We start from the raw sequence: 12,592 nt of genomic DNA, 5'->3' as shown, positions 1-12,592 counted from the left end.
AGACACAGCTTTGCCAACTGAGTTTATATTCAAGTTTCGAATTTTTGCCCATCTATTGGGTGAGAAATCACATCTCAACATAGTTAAAATTTTTTTTTATTTGAGTATAGCTGACACATACAAGATTACATTAATTTCAGGGGTACAACATAGTGATCTGACATCTCAGTGTAGGCAGTCTTTTTTTTTTTTTTAGTAAACTCTATGCTCAACGTGGGGCTTGAACTCGGGACCCTGAGATCAAGTCCATGCTCTACCAACTGAGCCAGTCAGGCGCCTCTCAATGTAGTTTTAATTTGCATTTCTTATTGAGTGAAGGTGAACAACTTTACATGGTTGAGAGCCATTTTTAAATCTTTTTGGGACTGTCTATTCACTCCCTCTCTCAAAATTAGACTTTTTTTTATACATTAGGAGTATTAGTCTTTTACTTGTGACATATGGGCAAATATTTCTTCTCTGTCATTTGCATGTTTTTGGTCATGCAAAGGGTTTTTAGTGTATTCAAATCCACCATTTTTTGTTTGTTTTGTTTTTTTTTCTTCTTTTTCTGATATAGGATGGCTTTTCACTTTCCCAGATGCCTTTGAAAGGCTAGGTCTTTACTTCAGCCTTGTGTTTGTTTGCTGGGGAGACTTTTCACCACCGGAAAGGCTCTAATTGACATTTTCTGACTTTGTGGAGGATGTGGGTGGCTGTACTCTATTCCAAATAATTTCACGGACAGAGTTCTTAGTTTCAGAGCCCTTATCTGTCAGTTCCACCCCCTTCATGCGGTTTAAGGATTTTGCTGGTGGGTGGGAAGAAATGTTGATGTGCTTTGTTTCTGCCAGTCTTCCATTTCCGTCTTCTCTTTCATTACCTCTTCATTACCCGCTCTCCCCCAGCAACATGGCTGCTATGAGGCTGCCACTCCTGGCCCTGCCCATTTTCAAACCTTTCCCTCAAGTGAAGACTGTGACCTACTGAGTGCCAAAATGTGTTTAGTATTTTGTGTTTATTGTTCCATTTTCCCCCCGTAGGTTCTGTTTGTGCTTCCTCTAAGTCCACTCCTCCCTTCTGCTGTCCCACGGAGTGATTCAACCCCTTTCCTCACTCTCTACCCCCACAGGCTTATGGTGGCAGCAGGATCCCTACTGGTTTCCCCCCCCCCGCCCCACTACTTACAGGTGATTTGAAGTCACAAGCTTCTAGTAGTGAAGGCATGAACCCTGTGTAGTTTTTATTTGTTCTATTCTATTTGAGAGTTGTTTTGGCAAAGTGAGGGGCAGATTTGTAATCAGGCTACTGTCACTGCTTTCCAGCCCCAGAAGTCTCAACATGCTTAATAGATGGGTACATTTCAGGCCCTAGTCATAACAAGAACCACTGAAAACTAGCAATAGAAAGGTATCTTCATTGAGTATCAGTGCCTATAAATGGTAGTTGAAGTGGGAGTTGAGTGTTGGGGTTGGCAAGGAGATTAGCAAAGGGGACATAACTGCATAACAGTGGATTGAGGTTTTATAGAGTTGAAAGTTTGAGCAAGTTTAAGCATTTTCTTTAAGATTGGGAGCAAGACAGCGAGTGCCTGCTATTATGGCTGCTACTGCTCAGCATACTGGTGGTCCCGGCCATAGCAGTGAAAATGAAGAAAGAAATAAGGTACGTTGTAAAAGCAGTAGAAAGGAATCAACATCAATATTTGAAGATAGTATAATCTTAAACAGAAACCCTACCAACTCTTTGGTAAGAAAGTTCACTAAGTTGAATACAACGTCAGTTGCCACAAAGCAGAAATTTCTGAACAGCAGTGCGTCAGGGTCTCTTGGCTCTTGAACCAACAGCCACCCCCCCCTTCTTTGCTAACAAAATCTGTTTCTTTGTGTACAACCCAGGAGAGAAATCATGATTTATCTAAACTAGTCATAGCAAACCCATTCCGTTTTACGGGACTCTAAATTTACCAGCATCCCCTGCGGCTGGGGATGATTCTGTGATCCAGTCCTGGCCAATAATGTGTGAACAAACGTCTGCCAAGTTGTTCCTGGGAGTTTCCACTTTTTGCCAATGTTCTGGTTTCTTTAAGCCTTAGTTTCCTCTTGTATCAAGCAGATAATACATGCCTTACCTTTTAAGACTGTAAAGATGAAGGGAGATTATTCTATCAAAGCGATCCATAAATGCGAAATAAAAAGCAAGTAAACGCTAGTGTTATTCAAGATATTCAAGTGATCATGGGCACAGATGTAGCATTGGTATAAATGCTACCAACTGGCAATAAGTTTAAGGAGTGCCGTTATATACAAGGAAATCCCTTTACCCAATCAAGTCTTGTTATTCAAAAACTAAGAACTGATGACTTTTCTTGTGTAGCACCTTGCCCAGTGATTTAATTCATAAAGCATTGAGAAGAACCTAGCACCGCAGAGAACATGTTATTTGGGTGATTTGCAGATGGTTATGCCAATACAGCTATAAGTATAGATCAGGGGTTGCAGAACATAAAATGTCAGATCATATGTACAGTATAATCTATACTATGTGTATATATATTTAAAAATATATACAGATACAGAGAGTAAATATTGATGCTTTGTAGGCCAGATAGTTTCTGTGCAACTGTTCAACTGTCCCGAAGTGAGAAGGCCACTACATGTAAACAAATGGGCTTGGCTGTTCCAATAAAATGAAACAGGCAATGAGCCATTTGGCCTGCAGGCCATAGACAATCCCTGTTAGAGTTTACTGTTCTACGGTGAACTTGTCTCACGGGATCATGTCTTGGGATCAACCTAATCAATTTTCCATGACATCATCTCACCCTATTATTACCACTGTCCTATTACCACAGTGCAACCAAAGCACTTCCATGGTGATTTTACACATTGATCCTCAGTCCTCTGTGAGCCAAGAAGGGCAGAGCTCATCTTCTTTGTATTGGTCAGAAAAAGGCTTAAGAATTGTTCAAGGTCACCGAGTTACTGAGGGGCAAAATCTCTATTTCCTAGGTATCAGTTTAGTGCTTTTTGAAAACACAAGATTAGAAACCTTAATTCTACCTCCTTGTTCTTCTTAGCTTCTACTGTTAGTCCTTTTCTTACTCAAACTCCGCTGAGGCAATATGCATTTTCAAGGACTTGAATTTCTCCTCAAATGTAGCTTTTAGCATCAAATTGAAAAGTCTATTTTGAGGGTACTGAAAAAGAATGCTTGTGATAGGGAGAAGAAATGGGTAGTAAAAAATTTAATTTTGTTTTCTATCTTAAAGCAAATTCTAGTCATTCAAGAAGGGATAACATACTTTCAATTTCAGTGTGAGAAGGAAAACAGGATACAGATCAAAGCACCATCAAAGGACTATGCATAGGATAGATCTGAATCTACAGTTCATACTAAAGTTTCCTCCGTAAAACCCAAACTTTTATGATACTCTATAGCAGATAATTTAAAAATGCTAGAGAGGACACCTAACAGTCAACATGAGACATGATTTGAAACTGCCAGAGGAAGTCTAAAACTGAATAAAAGGGTTTGAACATACACTAATGCCCAAGCTCTATCTCATGGTTGAAGCCGTTTCCTCTTTTGTAAAATGGAGTAACACCTACTTTATGGGGTTGAAGACTGAAAATACTATGGGAAGATCAAGTAACACAGTACATACGGCAAGATTTCATTAAATGTGGGTATTAAGCACAGTTTGCACTTATAAAGAAAAAGAAAACTTACACTGAACCATTAATTAGCAGCTAAACAAGCCAAAGCTTGCTTCCAGTCTACACTTCTACTAGTTACCCCTGTGCAACTGACAGTAAAAGGCAGGTCCTGGGGAAGGTTATGAAGCCTATTGTTCCCACTGATCTGCGCAACTCATCCCACTTCATGTGTTTTCTCTATTGCCACCCCGTCTTCAAGTCTGACAAAACCATTCAGCTCTCTATACTTTATCCAAGATAACCAGACCAGGGTAAAATTTAGTTTCTCCATTGTACTTCTCTCAGAATTCTCTTTCTTGGGACAACTGGGGGGGCTCAGTTGGTTAAGCGTCTGCCTCCGGCTCAGGTCATGATCCCGGGGTCCTGGGATTGAGTCCTGTGTCGGGCTCCTTGCTCAGTGGGGAGCCTGATTCTCTCTTCGCCTCCTCGTGTGCTCTCTCTCTCTGACAAATAAGTAAATAAAATTAAAAAAAAATTTTTTTCTTTTTTGATTTTTAAAAGATTCTAATTGGGACAAAAAAGCTTTGTGTCTCTTTTAAATACATTTCAGAAATCATATGATTAAAGAATAAGCAGGTGACTTGCAAAGTAGCAGCTGCTGGCAAGGGACTTCTGTAGTTTGAAAAAAAAATACATTCTAAAAATTACATTTTTGTCAACAATATTTGTTTTGAAATTCCAAATAATAACTAAAAAAGAATGTGAGCTTTAAAAAAAGTATATGTATGTATTAGAAGAGGGTCTAAGTTTAAAAAAAAAAAAATTAGAGAAACACTGCCCGAGACTTTCGTGGAATGTAAAACTGTTAATTTTTCGCTATTTTGCTGCGCCTTACTATAAAAATACAGATGGCACAGCTGTTATGTAGCTTCAACAACTTGATTATAAATTGCTTTCAAAAGTAATTTATTTGGATTTTCCGTATCCTTTAATGAATTGCAAATATATTAACAGAAAAGGCTTTCTCCCCGCCCCCCCAGGACTGTACAATTTCTGAAATAAGTCAGGAAAAGCAAAAAAAGACACAAAATTACATTGTTTCAATGCAAATAGAACACACACATCACACCCACACTTGCATTTTCCTGGGTTTTCACAAAGAAAACGGGTTACCTTATTTCTCAGTGAAGACCCATACTATATTCTGGCTAATCAGAGACTTCCAAACTTTTTTCTTCAAAAAAGAGCATTTTTAATAGACTAAATACTGGTTATCACTGAGTTTTTGTTTAAGGTACAACAGCAGCATGGTTCAAATGTAACTTGCAGTTCTTGGGAAAAAAACCAAAAATTTTAAAATAATGAAATACAGAAAAAGTAGGGACCACCTTTCATTATTTTGAGTACCATTGTTCACTTGAAAAAATATTTCCAACCTTCTAAAATCCCAGTTAAGAACCATTTCCAAGGGGGAAAAATATCCAATGCCACAACATAACTTATGAACAAAAGTGTGTGTGTGTGTACACATATATGCATGTGTGTAAAAAGCTTAAAGAGACTAAAAAGGATGTTAAAGTTCTTAGTATTTTAAATTTCCTTCAAAGTAACTACTGAAATTTCAAACAAACATTTTGCTTGATCAAAATGTATGTCCTTTTCTGGTTGTTTGATCCTCATTCCAGGCAAAAAAAAAAAAAAAAAAAAAGAGGCAGGCCAGAAACAGTTACTAGGTGGGAATAAGGCTTCAAATACCTAAACATTTTGAAAGTAGGTGTGAGGAAAGTGAAATCAGGCTAAGCTTGGGCTGAGAGTCCCATAGCCACCCACTGCCATGGTGTGCCTTCCACAACTATCCTTTTATCCTTGGTCTCAAATTAGTACCAGAAAGGCTCTCACCTCTAGCACAGGACATAAATTCCTACTACAAGAAGATAATTATACATTAGCAAATTATGTTCTGAGTTTAGCTTTCTCCAGGCTTTGTAACAGAGCTCAGGGTGAAGCTTTCTATGAAATTCTGTATTTGATACTGTTATATAGCTGGCTTACGATTTGCCAATTAAAAAAATAAAGGAATATAAAATTAAATATTAAAGAACTAATGAATAAAATGGAATATTTGTTAGAATCCAAGTGCTAGCCTTTGGGAATTTTTAATGATATTCGCTTACTCCCAAACTTCCCTTTTTCTTATAAATTATTTCTTTAAGCAGCACATATTACATAGATTTAGGTAGGAAATTTTGTTAAATACCTCTCTGGCACCCAATACCTAATCTAAGACTCTGACTTGAATTAATTTATGATGGTATCTAATCCACATTCAAATGAGCAGATTAATAGTAAATGATAGGAAGTTACTGAGTCTACGGGTTAAAATTTTGTTCACATCTTCTGTAATCCACCTTATTTTCACAACTTGACAAGTACAGGTAACCAATAGATACATTTGTCCTTCATCAAATAATCCAAAATAATAACCGTAGGCCTGTCATTCATAAGAAACTATAATTTGTTATATTCTGACATTGGCACTTAAAAAAACGTTAACAACTAAAGTTTCTCTAAAAATTTCAATACATTACAATAAAGGAGATACACAATTTAAGACGTAAATCTGTTACTGTGAAATTCCAATAATTCCTGTTTTATTATGCATAATTAGATCTTTAAAATTGTGGCCATTCCCCAAAGACACCAACTTATATTATGAGAAACTCAGGAGAGAACTCAACTCCTTCATAAGAATGGGTTTTGTGGTTTTTTTTGCAGCTAAAAATTTCTAATATCCTAAACCCAATCACTCTTGGTAAACGTTTTGGTGACTCACACTACTGAAAATAATTTGAAGCAAAGAGCTGAAAAGAATGGAAATGACCTCAACCAACGGTTCACTACACATTTCTGCACCCTGCTTAAACACTCAGAAAAGTCAAAGGGATACTTTCTTGAACAAATATAGATTCAAGGTTATGGTACAATTTTGATTGTATTAAGGCTTTCGCTATCATGATCTCTTAAAGTCTCTCCACTTTAGTGTTCTCGATTCTTATGGTGAACTGAAGTGGCTATTAAGGGCCTTGTTTTGGCTTTTCAGTGGGTAAACACTCTACCATCTCTGAATGTTAAAGGTGATCCCACAGAGCTCAAAGAGAAGAGGCAATATGGTAAAGGGACAACTTTAAAGTTTGCAATACCAAGACAATGATCAACACTTTGAAGCAAGATGAATAAATTAAAATTCTTGGGTTAGACATTAAAGCATTCTTGCCAAGAATAAGTGTACACTGTATGGAGGGATATTTGATTCCTACATGAGTCCCAATGGGCCCATTACATTTGCTTATGGGAGACACTGCAAGTTTAAGGTAATTTACATTCCTTGGCAATCAAGTTACTCTGTTATAGGCAATGTCTTTTTATTGTTCCATCTGGCACTTGCTAACACCATTCTTGAAGAACCTAGAAATGAAGGTCAGTCACTCTGTTAATCAGGAACAGAACCAAATAAAAACAAATTTTTGGAAAAACGACCAAGAAATTCTGGTTCATCACTATTTTCCATATCTAATGGTTCCTTCAAGATAAAACATAACTCTTCCTTCCATGATAGCTTTCCAACAAAGGGAGATTAAAGAAAAAAAGAAAAAAGAAAAGAAAAGAAAAGAAAGTTCCCCATCCTACCCCCTAAACTGTCATTCATACTGGTGAAAGAGCCAGTCTTGTTAGCAGCTAAATATTGCACTGCCTTTCATTCTGTGTACAGTCAGGGTCCAATGAAAGTGGCACACTCATGGTATAAGTGATGGATGATGACACTGCCGGCTCAAGAGTGAAGACTCAGTATATGGAGGGACAAGAAACATGTCAGCACTAGTCACACATCCAGTTGTAAAAGTCTGATTTCCAGAAGTTAAAATTCATCACTTTCAGCTGCATGAAGTTGTGTGTCGTCTGCATCTGTCATGCTGCTCTCCTGGGATTCATCTGTTCCCACTTTAAAAATAAAAAGAAAAGTCTCCAGTTAGGTGTCTAACAAATATTTCTTGTTGGTTCATGAAAACAAGTAAGGAAAACTATTCTACGCAGAGAGATGAGATCTTCAGTTAAGGCCCTTAAAAATCCTGATATCCTTCAGTAAAATGCCATTAGGTGCCTTATTTTACAGCATGTCTGAGGAGATTCGTTTATTGCATTTAACCTTTAACAGTTTTAACTATTAAAGCTGCCTCTCCCTAATGAATTCTTTATTCCTACCCTAGGAATTAGAGCTAGTTTTCCGAGACATTAAAAGAAGACTGACACTCCCTCCAACTGCTGACTCTACTTTAGGGACAGTCCTTGCTAGTCCACAGAAAAACAACATACAACCTTCAGTTTAAAAAGGGTTATTGGGATTATAGGAATTATGATTTTAATTAGAGCCTTTTGCCACGTTTTCTGGAACAAAGACATCTTAGTTTGTCTCATCAGAAGTTTCTTAATTCTCTTATTATTAAAAAATACTATTGGGGGCACCTGGGTGGCACAGTCGGTTGAACGACCCACTCTTGGTTTTGGTTCAGGTCGTGATTTCAGGGCTATGAGATTGAGCCCTGCATCCAGCTCCATGCTAGGTGAGGAGTATGCTTAAGATTCTCTCCCTCTGCCCCTACCCCCCACCCCCGTCTAAAAAAAAAAAAATCTTAAAAAAGGACTTAGTTCTCACTAGTTATGTTCTCACTAGGTATTTTAAGATATACACTCAAGTTAGGAGTGCCTCAGTCAGTTGAGCATCTGACTCTTGGCTTCAGCTCAGGTCATGATCTCATGGTTCCTGGGATAGAGCCCCATGTGGGGCTCCATGCCCAGCGGGGGAGTCTGCTTGAAGATTCTCTCCCTCTGCCCTCCTGCCACTTGTATGCTCTCTAAAATAAAAAAAAAATTTAAAAATCTAAAAAAAAAAAAAAGATATATACTCAATTTAGGGATAGAGTATTTACTATTGCTTTAAACTACTTCTTTGTTCCCATCTTTTCTTGACCCTTCAGTTTATATATATTAGCCATATTTTTAGATTTTGAATTTGCCAGAGCTTCAGAGAATTTGAATAGTCACTACTGCAGATCTGTCAATACTTTTTTTTGTCAATACTTTAAAATGTGCACAAATTTATTATTCATTCACATAGTACTTATAATGTCTTCAACATATAGTCACATCTATCAGCCCTCCCATCCCACCCTGCATTCCTATGAAGCAGGTAAGGCAGGCATTAGTTACATATTCAAACTTAAACTGAGGTCCTGGAAATCTGCAATGGATTTGTCAAAGTCACACAGCAAATTAGATCCAAAACAGAGACTAGTTACCTGACTCCACACGCACTTTGTTAATATACTGCCCTCTTTAAGTTCTCTAAAATTCCATTTGGTATAAATACACCATGGTTAAAAAAATAAAATTAAAAAGCAGCCCACAAATCCTTATGTAAAAGGTAGCTTTGTGAATATTCAATACTCAAGAAAATTTCCATGTTTATCCTGTGTCATAAAGAAATATCTGTTCCCCTTGGCTTAACTCTGAGGTGATGTTTTATTAGCGCTCTGGTTTGATACACATACAAACCTGATTCTTATGGATGATACTCACTGATCTGTTCTTCTTGGGTTATTGGCTCCTCATCATCTGGAAGGTAGCGCTTATCAATTGCCTCTTTAATCTGGTTATTGGCTCCTTTAGGATCTAAATCCATAGCCCAAGAGAAATTCATCAGGGCGAGGTGCGTTTGACCTAACTTCTTGTAAACCTAAAAATAAACAGCAGCACTACATTTTTCATTAAGTTGTGAGCTTCAATGATAAAATCCTATACATTAATAATTTAAATAGGCTTCTGATTTACATGTTATAAACCCACTCTGATGAGTAGGCCATTTTCATCCTATAGAAAAACTCAGACTAACTTCTGAGTTCCTTCTAATATATTCAGATATTTTCAGAATTCCTTGCTTTATCTCTCCGAGAGTGAGCTTCCAATAAATCATAATCTGACTGGATCAATGACAATTGAAAGAAATGGACTATCAGCTGCTTGATTAGCATTTATTCATACTGGTTTTAAAGGCTGTTATATCAACACCTGTCCACTGTTCCCAGCTAACTTAATCAGTTGGCATCCAGGGGCCAAGTCTGTAAAGTCTTGACTAGTCTGGTTTTGGAAATCCTGGAAGCCAGTTCTTCTAATTAAGACAACACAGAGCCATTAATTTTCTTCTTTGGGGGGGATGCCTACATATTTTACTGATAAATGGAAGCTAAGAGCTTTCCAAGATGTAGTCTCAGTTATGAACTCATGACTGCCATTGGCTGCAAGTGCTAATATACTTCCAAAACCATAGTATGTTTAGGATTATGGGGTATGTGTTCTTGCTCCTTCATCACAATACATCTTCTTAAATGTTTTAACTAAATCCATTCTTTATCCCCAGAGCATTTAGTTCAGAGCTCTAGTTGAATTTGCTCAATAGATGTTGCACAATATATATTATATTTCTTCTTCAGAAGTTAATAGTTGTTATGAAAGTCACAGTTTAGGACCATGGCCCCAATCTTTACCTTTCCTATTAAGAAGTAAACGAGGGATTCTTTGGGAACAATTTGTTTCAATTCTTCAAGTTCTTGTAAAGCAGACTGAAAAAAGCAAAGAAAAACAGAGTAGCAAAATTTTACAAAGTTCTAACTAAGCAACTGTTTTTATCTGATTTCCAAATCATCTTAACTGAAGCTTATACTAGATCTTAATCAATGCACTTCCTTATTGCATTAATTCTTGTTGTGAAAATAAAATGCATGAAAATACTTATCTGACGACAGAAACTAAGAAATGGCAGGAATTCACCAGTGTACACTGAGAACACACATACATGCAGGTGACGATGCTTGCTGTGGTCACCATTTTATTTAAAATAACAATACTCCAGGACATTGTGTGTGAAAGTGTTTTGAAAACGAAGTTGCAGAACAAAACAATTCTGAAGTTCGGTTAATAAACCTTCTCCCTGATGCAAGCACTAAGCTTGTACCAACCTGCCATTTTAACTAACGATGAACAGTCTAAAATTTAACCCTCCGAATTAAGTCAAAACTATCTAGAAATCTTTTGACCATTGTTAAAGGGTTGGGAAATTGAGAGAAAAGACAGAGAAATAGATTTGTATTTAAAAGAAAGGCATGATGATCAAAAATAAAACTGGTTCCTCAAATGAGATATTGTCCATTTTTCACCTAGCAAATGGATGAAAATAAAAATAACTTGATGTTGCATAAAGTTACCATGAGAAAGAGAGGAATGGACATTCTCATCACTAAAGGTGGAATTGTAAACTGATGCGACCTGTTTGTGAGAACAATTGACCAATAACTATTTAATAAGTTAAAAGCTGTACCATTGATTCAGCAATCCCGCTGCTAGGCGTTTGTCCCAGGGATATATTTTAGAAAGCTCACTAAATCATCTTTGTAAGAACATTCAACCTAACCTGTTACTGCAAATCACTAGAAGCAATCACGGCGTGTCTAATCATAGCTTAGTTAAACAAACTGTCCATCCTCTGTGGACACTACATCTGTAGGTGCTCAGCCGTATGTTAAAAGAAAAAAAAAAGAAGCAAAGTGAGATGCAAAAGGGTATGTGCAATAATACTATTTCTTTTGTAACAAAACATATATACCATACATATACAAATAGTTATGTTATAAAACAGTTATTTTATATTTATGTGAGCATATATATAAATTTTTCTTTTTTTCTGGCAGAAATCAATACATCTTTGCTCCCCTTTGGGAAGGGGATGATTGAGGTAAAAGGGGAAGAGGAGGAACCTTCTATTTTCTCCTTGGTAGCTTTCTCTATTTTTTGAATTTTCTAACATAAATATTATATTTTATTTCTCTTTAATGTCCACAGAGGTTATCTACTTTTCTTCTCTATACTCTTTGTAGTAAAACAAAATCCAATGTAAGTTAGGTTTAAAAAAAAAAAAAAAGGTAAGCATCAAAGTATCTATCCATACGAGTGTTAAAGTGAAAAAAAGCAAATTATAGAACAGTTTGTTCAGTTTTATTAGTTTCCTATTCTGTCATAACAAATTACCACAATTTTGATGGCTTAAAACAAGAAATTTTTTATCTTATCGTCTGTGTATTAGAAGTCCAATATGAGTCTCACTGGGCTAAAATCAAGGTGCCTTCCTTTCTGGAGGGTATCTGTTTCCCTGTCTTTCTTGGCATCTAGAGGCTGCCCACATTTTTTGGCTTGCAGCCTCCTTTCTCCATCTTCAAAGGCTACAAAGGCTGGTTGAGTCCTTCTCATGCTAGTTCTGACTACAGCTGGGAAAGACCCTCCACTTTTCAGATTCATGTGATTAGACTAGGACCGCCTGAATAACGCAGGATACTCTCCCTAACTCAAGATCCATATCCTTAAATCATATCTGTAAAGTTTCTTCTGCTGTGTGAAGTAACACATTCACAGGTGCTCAGGATTAGGGCACGGGTACCCTTGAGAGGTCATTACCCTGCCTACCACAACAGGGTAAGTCTACTTTGTTAGGTACAATTAAAATATATAAATAATGAGAAAAAGATCTAAAGAAGTATGTCCTGAGTTATTAACAATGCTCCTCCCTAGAGGGTCCCCTTATGAGGCACATTCCACTTCGTATTTTTTTATACTTTCATTTTATTTGAATTTTTGGGTAACAAGTCTATTACTTTCATAAAAAGCCCCCATAAAGATATAAGGAATAAAGCAGTGATCACAGATAGTGGGCTAATAAAAGTATCAGAGGATTGTAGCATTTGGGTAACATAAGGGATTGATTCATTGATCGGTATAAGACTTGAGCGTTATTTCTCTAAGAAGGGTATAAAGAATAAGGAATCAATCTTAATTCACAGTTCTGAAAAAAG

The 12,592-nt window shown here is 36.8% G+C and overlaps 1 protein-coding gene across 6 annotated transcripts in view; it reads right to left on the bottom strand.

Moving 5' to 3' along the window:
• Positions 1–4,580: 4,580 nt before the first annotated feature.
• CDC27 (cell division cycle 27) overlaps positions 4,581–12,592 on the bottom strand; it is a 73,630-nt gene continuing 65,618 nt past the window's right edge. For 4 of the 6 annotated variants that reach the window (XM_045813886.2, XM_045813888.2, XM_087854244.1 and 1 more), the window contains 3 exons: positions 10,238–10,312; positions 9,273–9,429; positions 4,581–7,637 (listed from right to left, as the gene is read on the bottom strand). In XM_045813886.2, the coding sequence (XP_045669842.1) occupies positions 7,555–7,637; positions 9,273–9,429; positions 10,238–10,312 (315 nt within the window). In that variant the 3' untranslated portion in view covers positions 4,581–7,554. The remainder of the gene's footprint in view (positions 7,638–9,272; positions 9,430–10,237; positions 10,313–12,592) is intronic. The other 2 variants (XM_045813889.2, XM_045813890.2) reach the window with 1 other exon arrangement.

Source organism: Ursus americanus, chromosome 23 (genome assembly GCF_024610735.1).
Source record: "Ursus americanus isolate L20-20 chromosome 23, mUrsAme1.1.p, whole genome shotgun sequence".
Taxonomy (NCBI): domain Eukaryota; kingdom Metazoa; phylum Chordata; class Mammalia; order Carnivora; family Ursidae; genus Ursus; species Ursus americanus.
The sequence above is the reverse complement of the archived record's forward strand: the minus strand, read 5'-3'. Positions and strand labels throughout refer to the sequence as shown.